General features: G+C 58.8%; 1 protein-coding gene across 2 annotated transcripts; it reads right to left on the bottom strand.

Moving 5' to 3' along the window:
* Window positions 1–518: 518 nt before the first annotated feature.
* On the bottom strand, window positions 519–11,555 carry mrc2 (mannose receptor, C-type 2). Of its 2 annotated transcripts, XM_077617960.1 has the most exons (28): window positions 10,751–11,555; window positions 8,958–9,356; window positions 8,670–8,843; window positions 8,425–8,589; window positions 8,233–8,346; window positions 8,006–8,149; window positions 7,732–7,923; window positions 7,436–7,590; window positions 7,252–7,356; window positions 6,429–6,544; window positions 6,211–6,359; window positions 5,881–6,104; window positions 5,634–5,776; window positions 5,452–5,548; window positions 5,243–5,372; window positions 5,118–5,150; window positions 4,640–4,806; window positions 4,373–4,541; window positions 4,167–4,309; window positions 3,900–4,011; window positions 3,652–3,818; window positions 3,460–3,568; window positions 3,125–3,363; window positions 2,879–3,041; window positions 2,619–2,768; window positions 2,410–2,523; window positions 2,132–2,311; window positions 519–2,058 (listed from the first exon to the last, which is right to left on the bottom strand). In XM_077617960.1, exons 1-28 carry the CDS (start codon window positions 11,034–11,036, stop codon window positions 1,820–1,822), a joined length of 4,578 nt encoding a protein of 1,525 aa, XP_077474086.1. In that variant the 5' UTR covers window positions 11,037–11,555; the 3' UTR covers window positions 519–1,819. The 2 variants fall into 2 exon arrangements, with proteins under 2 accessions (XP_077474086.1, XP_077474085.1); XM_077617959.1 differs by having other exon boundaries at window positions 4,167–4,541.
* Between the last annotated feature and the right edge of the window lie 48 nt (window positions 11,556–11,603).

The following is an 11,603-nucleotide window of genomic DNA, read 5'->3' as shown; positions in this document are numbered from 1 at the left end:
AAATCTGCAGCGGCTCTGACTGGAATTGGAACTCGCTCAAGAAGGATTCCTTGTTCTTGCTTTACGGGGAAGTAGCTCACCTGATGAATATTAATACTTTTTTAAAAAGCCAACAGCAACTTGTTGAAATTGCTCGTGTCAATCGGTGGAGGACCGGACTTGGCCTCCCCCGATATAGCATAAGCGAAGGGAGTTACCTTTTCCACCACCAGAGAGCAGTGTGAGCATGCACTGCTCATCGGTAGAATCGACGTGTGGGCGGAAATCCGGCCGAGATTTCACTCTTACTCATCGTAGATTGGAGGATACTACTGGATTGACAGAAAAGAGAAGAAGAGACGGACAAGCATTCACGCCCACCCTCTTACCTAGGGGCAATTTAGAGCATCCAATCAGCCGACCATGCATGTTTTTGGGATGTGGGGGTGGGGGGGGGGGGAAACCGGAGTACCCGGAGAAACCCCACGCAGGCCCGGGTAGAACATGCGAACTCCACCCTGAATAATTTCAGCCCAAAGTTCACTTTACACGTATAGCCATTTATTCATCATATAAAAAGGAGGTGCATTTGCGGTCATATTCACAGCGACAATCGTGACACCAGATGGCCATCGTGAGCGACTGATGGACGACGCATAAAGAAACTGCAGTAAAGCGAGCGACCAGCAGGGGGAATAGACGACCTTTGGCTTCGCCTGGTTTGATCCCTTCTTCATCGTTTTCCTCCCCCCACCCACGTAGTGCTTTTCTCTGATTGGTTCCAGACGTGCCACCGGGCTCTTCTTGCCGACTCAACATTCCACAGCTGGAGAAACAAACACGCACAAATACACGCAGACACACGCAGAGACACACACACAAAGACACACACACACACACACACTTTCTCTTCCTCCCCCTTTCCATCTCAGTCCAAATCCACGTAGCAGCAGCAGCAGCACACAAAAAGCATTCTTGCAGGCGGGGGAAGATGGGGAAATGATCCGAAAACTGCTTTTGAGGGGGTAAAAACAACACTGGTATTTACATTGGTGTCAAGGGGGGCGGAGAGGGGGGGGGGGGGGGGGGGGGGGCTTGATGGTTATGGCCCAAGTTCCAAAAACAACAAACAAAAAGAAGCGAAAAGGGTCCTGAAATATTTTGAAAGCCAACCAAAAAGAGGAGGATAATGACCAAGAAACAAATCAGAGCGACACGTTTTCAAAGTAGGATTTTAACAAAAGATGGAAGAATCAAAGTCAATGGCACGGAATGGCTCGATCAATTTGGCAGTCAAAAAGGCAGCGGAACGTATGGGATTGTCCCAAAACAAAGCAGCGCAAAAAAGTAAAAAAGAAGTGCCTTGAAAGAACTAAGCTGCAAATGGAAGGAGAAGAGGAAGAAATGGCAGAAGAAATGGCTGAGTCATCTCCAGGTGGAGCCAAAATACACAAAGCGCCAGAGAAAAGTGCAGGAGCAGAGCGGGAGGTCACGTCGGTGCAAATTTGGGCTGACGCCGCTCCTCCTCCTCCTCCTCCTCCTCCTCGGGATGCTGACGTGTCCGTCGGGCTCCGGGGAGGGACGAGAAAATGGTCATTTTCCTTGGATTCTGCCTCATTCAGGGGAAGTATTATGGCGATGCTCGCTAGGACAAAAGTCGTTGTTTTTTTTGGTTTTTTGGGGGGGGGTCAGCCAGGGAAAACGTGTCCCGGACACCCAAAAGGCACATTATGTCTGTCCGTCTGTCTCCTTAAAAGCGAGATGCCGCCACCGCCGCCGCCGCACTGCGCTCCACGCAGCCTCCTTTGGCTTTTGAGCCAAAGCAAAAGCGGGAAAGCTTCTACTCGGCCTGCTCGTTGAGCTCCATGTCCGACACCAGGATGTTCTTCTCGGGCTCCTCGCCGCGGCCAGAGCGGCTGTAGCGAGCGCCGTCGTAGGACGCGCGGGCCGCCGCCCCGCGCCGCCGGAACAGGTAGACGGCGCCCGCCGCGAAAAGGACCAGCGCCACGCCCGTGGCCAAGATGACCATCAGCGTGGGCAGGTGGTCGGCGGCCAGCAGCTCGGCGGGAGACTCCGTCGCTGCGAAAGGCAGAGGATCGGCCACCGGTCGGTCAGAAGGCGGTGGAAGGGACGGACGGGGGAAGGCGCTCACTTTTGGCTCGCTTGCAAACCACGCCGTGCGTTCGATTGCGGCACGATCCGGGCTTCCACAGGCCGCTGTCGCTCTGGATCCAGAAGCAGGAGTTGGGCGACAGCACGGAGGAGGCCACGTCGCCGGCCTCCCAGTTGGTGTAGGACATCTCCGTCTCCTGGCTCCACGCCAGACCTCGACCTGCCGGCGGCCCGGGCGACACTTTGGTGGACTTTTCGCCCCAAATGGGATTCCAGCTCAAAGGCCAGAAAAGGGACAAGTGAGGGACGGCGGCGGACCTTTGACGGTGACGCCCAGCCAAGCTCCGTGGGCCTGCTCGGCCCAGCTCTGGATGTGCTCCCACACGAAGGCGTTCTCCGTCTCGTCCAAGATGGAGAGAAGCTCGGCTCCCACTGGCAAAGAAAAAACCGAACAAAAGCAAGGGTGACTTCCCTTTTTTTTGGGAAGCAAAAAAACGGCACTTGATAAAAGCCAACGGAACGAGTACCTTTGTGGCAGGACGAGCGAGCGTCCTGCTGCAGTCGAAGTCTTTGCAGGTTGAAGGCGTAGCAGTGATTCCTGAAGGCCACCCACGACCAGTCGCCCACGGAATGGGGGCAACTTCCAGGGTAGATCCACTGGTGACTGGCGGGCCAGTCTGTTAGAATGGCACAATTGGTCAAACTGGCGCCCGCCCGGCGTTCAGCGTCATCCGGCGGTGGATCTAGAGCGAGGCTGGCTCGCCCCCCGATACGCTCGCTGGCCTACCGCCGATTTGACAGATGGCGGCGTCCAGTTTGTGGGCGCAGGGGGCCATGCTCCAGAGGCCGCTGGGGGTCAAGTGACCGCAGCCCGACAGCGTGTTGGGCTGCCCTTCCACCCAATTGGAATAGGCCAAGTCCTCCTCGCCCAGCCAGGTGTAGCTGCGGCCCTGCGGACGTAGCGGCGGGCGGGTGACTCCCCCGGGTCGAGTCGACTCCGCCGCGGTCAAACCCCCCCCTCCCGCCAACTCACCCCGTAGTTGTAGAGCGCGATCCACGCCGGACGCCGCAAAGCGTCCACCAGCAACGTCAGGTACGCCTGCTGGACGGGATCATTGGGCGCGGCCAAGGTCCCGTTCAGAGAGTTGCACAGGTGCAGGGCGCCGTTCCAGTCCAGTCGCTTCTGGACCACCTGGTAGGTGACGCCGCCCAGCTCCAGCCGCTCGGACGGGGAGGCGGGGATCAGGGTGGGCGCCGCGGGTAGAGCCGGATCTGAAAAGGGGCTCCGCCGATGTGATCTCCGCCCGGCCTGGACGGGACGTCCGTCGCCGAACGGGGACGAGCGGGAGGGACGGCGGGAGGGCTCACCTTGATAGCGCTGACAGAGGTAGCCGATGCTTTCCGTCTCGCAGGCCCGGGAGACCCACATGCCCTTGTTCCTCCGCGGGTTTCCGTGAAGGGCGGCCACGCAGTTCCCCTGCCGGGCAGGACCGACCGGGGCGTCAGAAGCCATCAACGGGAAGGAAAAACCCCAAAAAAAGGCCGGAGCCGAGCCGGTACCGGGGTCTTTTGGCCGCGCGGCCCGTTATTGTCCACGGGCTGTCCCGGGGCCCAGTTGGTGTAGGCCAGGAGGCCCGGCTGCGGCCAGCTGAAGCGCGCCTTTTGCTCGGAGAACATACCAAGCCAAAGGTCCACGCCGACGTCGGACAGCAGCGTGGTGACGAAGGCTGCCGGGCGAGGGGCGGAGCCAATTCAAAAGGCCCGGCGCCGTCCTTCCGGGTTTAGGGTGTCTTTTACGGCGTACGTACCTTGCTCCAGGTGATTGGACACCACGGCCAGGTCGCCCCGTTGCACTTCGCATTTGATTTTGGCGGCGGACCAGGTGGCCCGCTGGGACGGCAGCTCAAACGCTCGAAAACACTGGCGGGGCCGGAAAAGGACATTGGGTCATTTCAACGGTGCTCCGGAGCGGGAATCCAACCCGAGTCGGGCGGCGGAAGAACCGATGGGACCACTTCAAAACCAATGAAGTGAAACCAGCACCAAAAGTCTCCCATTGGCCTCCGTCGCCGTACCTTGCGCCGATACGAGGCCCAACCTTCGGGGCAGCCCGACGGCGAGCCCGGGAGCGACGGCGTCGGGGGGGCGGTGCCGGTCACGTTCACCCTCTTGCAGACGTACGGCAGGTCGGAGGAGCACTTCTCCTCGGCCCACTCGCCTGTGGGAGCGGCGCGCCGTTGGCTACGTCGCCGACGCTCACCAAATGTCTCGCGGCCCTCACCTTTGCCGGCCATCAGGTGCACGCATCGGCGCTCGCGACCCAGGGGGCGGGGCCTGCCGGCGGCCCAAGACACGTAGTTGAGCACGGAGCGGTCGGACCAGCGGAAGCGTCCGTCGTTGTCGTAGGTGTGCAGTCCCAGCCACCATTTGTCGCCCTCCGCCTTGACCATCTGGCGCGCGGCCAATGCGGAAAAAGTTTTGGGGGGGTCAAGACGCCCGCCTTTTTGGGAGCCGCCCACCGCCCGCCAACATTTCGCCCTTTCCTTGCCTGGTTGAGCGTGTCGGCCAGGAATTTCTCCTCCTGCGACGAGTGGACGGACGCCAGAGAGGAGTGGAACCAGGAGCAAATCCGCTGGGCCTGCTCCCACGTGGTGCGGTGGTCGAAGAACTTGTACTCGGCCTCCTGGAAGCCCACCCATTCCGGGGAGTTGCCACCTGGGGGGCCAAAGAGTTCTCGTCACGTGACGGCGGGCGACCGCCCGGGCGGCGGAATGACTTGGATTTGGGTCAGACGGCTGTTTGGAGCTCATTTTGGGGGCCGGGCGGATGGGTGTGTTTGGTTGTCACGCCATATTAGTAGTATGTACATAACGGCATCTTGGATTTTTTTTCAGCCAATGAGCGCGCACGTGACTTTTTCACAAGCAAAGACGAATCTTATGGCTCAAAATTCAGATCCGTTTTGGCTTCCAAATCCCAAAAGGAGTCGGCCGTCGGACCTCAAGCGAGAAGGTTTTGATTCCCACCTTCTGCGGCCTCTGGTTCCTTCTCCACGCTACCTAAAGACAAAGCGAGAAGCATGTAAATAGTTGGGTTTTGTTGGGTTAGGTGTGCGATGGGAAGCGACGCAAAGGCGACGTGAGGGCGGCACCTCGGGGCATCTTGCAGATCCAGTCCAACTGCGAGTCGCAGTGCATGGGCAGCCAGGTCATGGAACCTAGGTCGGTGGCCGCGCACTGCCTGACATTGTAGCTGTAGCGGCCGAAGTTCTGGTACGTGACCTGGCAGACGGGTTTCAACACCTTTGGCAACCGACCCCCCCCCCCCCCCCCCCCCTTCCCCCTCCGGGCGGGTACTCACGGGCACGCCGTCGCTCCACTTCCAGCCGACGTCGCCCGACGGGTTCCTGCGGTTCAGCCCGATCCAGAACCAGTGCTGCTCGTGCTCCTCCGACTCCCTGCGGGCCAGACGCCGGCGGGCCGGCCGGCCGGCGGTCGTCGGTTCCCGCCGTGGCCGTGGACGGCGGAGGCGCGCTCACCTACCCGAAGGCCTCGTGGAGGACCCGGAGGACGAAATGCTCCTCGTCGGGGCCGCCCAGGCTGAGCAGGTCGGCGCCGTGTTTGCGGCAGAACAAGTGAGCCTGCAGCCAGCTCAGCTTCTCGTCCGGTTCCGGAGAGTGAAAGACCTGCGCGTCACGGCGAGAGGAAGAGGAAAGGGACTCCAGCCCGTTGCGTATTTGCCAATTCGGGACCGCCAACGCTGCCGCCACCGCCGCCGCCGCCGTAGTACCTTGTAGCAGTAGCGCAGGTCGCCTTTGCTCTTCCAGCCGCTCGGACAGGAACCGGCCAGGCTGGGCGTGGGCCGAGGAGGGGGAGCGGTGGCCTCGGGGCCCGGGACGGCGTCCCGCTTCTGTTGGCAGATGTACTTGGCCTTGGACCCGGCGCACTCTCTCGCCTCCCAGAGGCCGGCGGCCGAGCCGGTCGCCATGGCGACGCAGCCTTCCCGGACGCCGGCTGGAAAGGGTTAGGGAGGTGAGAGAGTGAGCATTGCGGCGGTGGCGGCGGAAGCGGCACCCCACCCCCCTGAAAAATCCCCCCTTCCCTTCCCTTCCCTTCCCACCTGGCTGGTCTCGGTTCCAATAGGTGTAGAACACGGGGTCGCCGCTCTGCCAGCGGAAAGAACCGGTACCGCCCCGGTCGTGCAGACCGATCCAGAAGGAGTCGTCGGAACGACCCAACAACAGGCTGTTGGCGAAGGCCTGCTCGAACCTGCGTTCCGAGGGGGTTTAGAGAGGGGGCGGAGGGGAGGCCAAGCACCGGCCCCCTAGTGGCCGCTACCTGTTGGTGATGGTGAGAAGCGACGCCGCGTTTTCCTCGCAAGACTTCTTGGCCTCGTCAAACGTCAGCAGGTCTTCCGACAGCCAGTAGCAAGATGGACTGTGCCACTTCCAGCCCTTTTTGAAGGAGGGATTGGGGACAAACATCAGTTTTTCTTGGATTTTGAGACCCTCACACAGACAGCTCCGAGGTGGGATGCCCAGTCACTCCATTTAAGGTCAAAAGCAGTCGCCAAAAGTGACTGCCACCACATAAAGCTGTCCTTTAGGGATATATAAAAAGAATAGTAGGCTTGGACTGCTGAAAAGGACGCCGTGCCAACTGCAAACACACAATAGCACGTGGCTTTGCAGAAACCGCACCCGCCCAGAGGGAGGCCCAGAGGGAGGCCCACAGGGAGGCCATTGGGGGTCGAGACGGGCCGACGGAAGGACGACCGCCAAAATGGCGACGAGGCAAAAAACACTTTTAGCGTACATTATATTTAGCACATACCTCAAATGCACCAAAGTGCATTCTTGGTCAGGGGTGCTTTTGCCTTTTGCCAATTGAATTGAATGAAATGCTTTTATTGTCATTTTTCAAGTGTGATGAGATTTCAAGCTCTCACCACATAGTTTTACAATTAAAGCTCAAACCTGCTTTTGTCACCCACTAGCGCCGACCCTCTTTGACGGAAACGGGGAATGCGTTTACAGCATAGAGCGCTAAATCGAAAAGATCGTTGACAGCGTTGTTCACGTTGGATGAAGAAAAGACCACCGTATTTTCTGGACTATAAGCGCGCCTCGTAGTGTTATTTTTGTGTTGTCGGGAAACCTACTTGTTTGCAGTCTTGATGCCGAGCTTTGCCTTGGCTCTTGGCGGCGGCCTTCTTGCAGATGGCGGGCAGCGTCAGGTTACACGGGTTGTCGTCCCAGCGCCCGTCCTGCGTCGGGGCGGGGGGCGGTTCGAGGCACGGTTGGGCCACGCGCGGACGCATACGCGCACGCCGGCCGCCAACTCACGGCTCCCCACATGGAGACGCAGTCTTCCGCCGTGTTGCGGAAGTTGTTGGGCTCAAAGGGGTGCCAGTGGGTGAAGATGACGGGCGTGTGGTCGCTCCAATGGAAGTCCATCTGCATCAGCGTGTCGTGGAGGCCCAGCCACAGCTGCTCCGTGTCTGAGCGGGACACGGTGGCAATTGGCAAGAGCCCGGCAAGACCGCACGCGGAAAGTGGCCACGGGCCGAGAGATGGAGAAGGCGCCGATTGCTCCAATACGGTTTGGCTCGGCTAGACGCGAAGGCCGGACAGCAAATGACCTTTCTTAATGTGGCGCAGGATGAACTCCATCTCGGGCAGCGTGTGAATGCTGACCAGGTTGGCGTCCATCTTCTGGCAGGCCCTGAGCCCGGCGTCCCAGTCGCCTTTTTCCGCCACCACCTTGTAGCAGCCCGTCTGGAAGACCCGCCAGCCCGCCTGGCACTCGTACTTGTCGTCGTCCTCCCACGAGTCTGCCCAGAGCGGCGTGACGGCGGGCGGAACGGACGACAGACGGAAGGAAGGAAGGAAGGCGGACCGGCCGCCCCTTCTCACCTGTGCTGAAAGGGTCAAGAGTGGCGTTGGGCCTCTTCTCGCAGACGTACGGGAGCGTCTGGGAGCATTGGCGGTTTTGCCAGCGACCCGACGACTCGGTCCTGATCACGGCGCAGTTCTCCTCTTCTTGGTGGTCGGGCCGGTCTGCCCAAGGAAAAAGGAGCGAGTCGAGTCGGGAGACCAAGGAGAGGGAGCGCTGAACCTTTGGCCCCAAAGGCCCCGCCCACCTTGCTCCCAGTTCAGGTACTTGAGCGGCGACGAGTCGGCCCACTGCCAGCCGCCGTTGATGTCCAGGTCGTTGAGGCCCATCCACAAGGCGGCGCTGTAGCCAGACAGCAGCCCTGGAGAAAGCCACGAGCAAATGCTGGATTCTTCGCAGATTGTTTCTCATGGAGAACCGACTGGGAATGGCCGGAAACCATTGATGTAGGTCTGCTCGTGCAGCTCGGTGACGCTGAGCAAGTCGGCGCCCTGCTGCCGGCAACTGAGGCGGGCCTCGTCCCACGACAGCGAGGCCTGGAAGTTGAACTGGTAGCAGCTGCCGCTCAGCGGATCAGTGTCCCAAAAGGTGTCGCAGCCGGTACCTGGGCGTCCCGACCGAAAGCCCACGTCAGGCGGTCGCCAAGGACGAGACGCGACGACGGGACGGGACGGGCGGACTCACCGTCCACGGGGCAGAAGCCCCACAGCTCGTCTCGGCCGTAGTCGTGGGTGGTGGCGCACCACAGGTGGCCGTCCTCGCGCCCCGTGCCGGTGCAGTTGTGGAACCACTGGCCGTCGTAGAGGAAGGGCAGGTGGCAGGGACGCCCCTTGGAGTTGCCCTGAATGGTGTAGATCTCTGGAGTGGGAGAAACACCCCCAAAAAAGCCACAAAACAAGCCGTAGTTGGATTGCTTGCCGGGCTAGCGCCAACTGGGAATGTCCACCGTCCCCCAAAATTTAGCGAACTCACCTCGATAGGTCTTGGCGCACAGGTCCTGGCGGCCGCCGTCGCCGTGGAGGCTCCACTTGGATCCGCCGGCGGCCGGCGCCGCCGGTGCCGCCGACAGGTTGGAGAAGGAGGGCCAGGGCAGGTGACGGCCCAGCTCCTCTAGCACCTGGCCGCAGCTCCAGGTCCAGAGCGTCTCGGGGGGCCGGCGGTCGCAGGTGTACGCGCCCAGGGGGGCGGCGCCCCCCGCCCCCTGGTTGACGGCCAGGCACAGCGAGGAGCCCAGGTTGAAGAGGCGGTCCCGGCTCACCCACTTCCAGCGCTGCTGGGGCTCCAGGCAAGAGGCGGACAGGACCAGGGCGTGCGAGCGCACGCCCAGGCACCCCCGGGTGCCCACGTGGAAGAAGGCAAAGTCGTCCGACCCTGCGGAGGCCGGTCGCAGAGAGAAGTTAGCGACTGGCCGGGCGGACTAGCTTCCCGACTGGCCAGAGAGCGCCGGCCGGCTTGGAATGCTCCCTATGGCTCAGCACTTTTTTGGGGGTGGGGGGGGTTTGCTCATCCTTTGTGCCTACGCAAACATGCGGCCGCGTCGTCGGTTCCGCTCTGCCAAAACCAAAGTTGTCAACAGGAAAATGAGGGAGAGAGAGAGAGAAAAAAATGGAGCCCAGTTTTTTTTTTAGCTGTCATAAAACAAAGGCCATTGAGTTCAGCGTGTGTATTCTGTTCTTTCACGGTTGTGTCCCCAAAAAAGCCCACAAGAACCATGAACAATGTTAAAGTTGGTCGAATTCCAGAAAGCCGCAAGTCACGCGGCGCCACCTAAGCACACAAACGTTGTCACCCCGCCGTCGGGCCTCTCTGGCTCGTATTCTTATTGTCGTACGTTGCGCCACGGTTTGGCCTCCCGCCTGACGTGGGGATAGCGAGCGCTTTGTAGGAAAGCTGCAAAGTTTCAGCGTTGGAACGTTGGACCCTTCTGAAAACGAGGGGCTGATTTCGAGGGATTTTCTCTCATTTTGAACAAGTTGTTCATGAGTTGAAGAAGGGTTCCGTTTTTTTGTGAGAATGACTTTGTCAAATCCAATGGCTGCAAGATCTACCTGTTGCAAGTGGAACATTTGGAAGTATTATTTTGGGGCTAATATGGCGGTGAGATGTGCCAAAATAAGCATTTCTTGGAAATGAGGATGTGTTGAATACGTCCAATTGCTTTCATCAGAAACGAGAAGCAGTGACTTATTTCCCCGAGTGTCATTCTTTTCCCAACTCTTTTACATTTGCAATAGTCGTTTGGAGTAACGCTGGTCTGACTGGAGTCGAATTTGGACGACTCTCTGGCCACCTCGGCTGTGGAATTTTTTCCAACGGACTATTTCCAAACAGCGGCGATATCCTGTTATCCCTCCATATTGCGAACCAATCCGCCAGTGTGTAGTATAAACTCACGAGCAGAACCGTAAATAAAAAAAGAAGGTCCGTATGTGGCCCACAAACACACGTCCTCCTTTCTGTTCTGTCCAACCCACCCAGGCACCCCCAGGCTCCCCCCAGGCCCCCCTCGGCCCCCTTTCTTTCTCTCTTTCTTTCTTTCTTTCTTTCACATCTGGTTCCACTCGCTCTCGGACTTTTTGGTTCGTGGCAAAAAGTTTTGAGGGGGGCGGGGAACCAGAAGCGCAAATTTGACATCCTAACATCCCTCTTGACTTCGAGATGCGATTGACACGTGGAGCAAAAACAAATACATCAACATATAAATAAGTATAAAAACAACAACAACAAACAAAAAAGAGGAAGTAAAGGCGAAATGTCGGACTCACCCGAGTCGCTCCACGTCACGTCCACGCCGATCAGCAGCAGCAGCAGCAGCAAGAGAAAGAACAGAGGCGGAGAAGGAGAAGAAAGCAAAGCGCATCGCCGGTCCAAGCGCTGGCGCTCGGTCCATCGGCTTCCGGACGTCGAGTCGTCTCGGCGCCGGCGGCCGCTCCGTCTTGCTTCGAAAGTCGAAGCGCCTCGGTGCCGCTCGTCGTTGGCGTTGGCGTTGGCGTTGGCGTTGGCGTTGGCGTGCATGCTCTCAGCGGCGCACAGGCGCGCGCACTCACGCATGCGAGCGACAAATGGACGCTAGGAGCGAAAAGTGAGTGAAGCGCGAAAGTGGAGAAGGAAGTTAGGGCCCAGGAAAAGTTCCACTTTCGAGAGGTCGTCGGGCCGGCCGCCGTCTGCTTCCCGTAACCGCAGCAGATAGAGATGAACAAACGGTCGTCAGTGCGTGCGTGCGTGAGTGAGTGCGTGCGTACGTTTGTCAACTTTGCAAAAGAGGGCGCGAGGACCCCCAGTGGCCGTCGCCGGAACTGCCGGACACTTTATTAGGTAGATTTAGGGGAACCTCTTTACGTTTTGACCTTGCGGTAGCCTCAGATCTCTTGGGAATCATTTGACCTGACTACTATATTTCAGTGCCGTCGACGGCGATAGACGTTCAATACATTTCGGCTGGTAGGGCCGTTAAAGGCATCCCATCAGTTGTATATTAATTATCCCTGTATAACGACGTTCTCTCCCAAAAGTACGTACATTATTTTGCTAATGACATTTGTCTAAATCTAGAAAATAGAAGGAAACTTGTGCCAAAGTAAAGCTTGAATTGAGTAAACTAGCATTCACTATGACTAT

This window comes from Stigmatopora argus, chromosome 14 (genome assembly GCF_051989625.1).
Source record: "Stigmatopora argus isolate UIUO_Sarg chromosome 14, RoL_Sarg_1.0, whole genome shotgun sequence".
In the NCBI taxonomy this organism is placed as follows: domain Eukaryota; kingdom Metazoa; phylum Chordata; class Actinopteri; order Syngnathiformes; family Syngnathidae; genus Stigmatopora; species Stigmatopora argus.
This window is presented reverse-complemented; position numbering and strand designations above follow the sequence as displayed.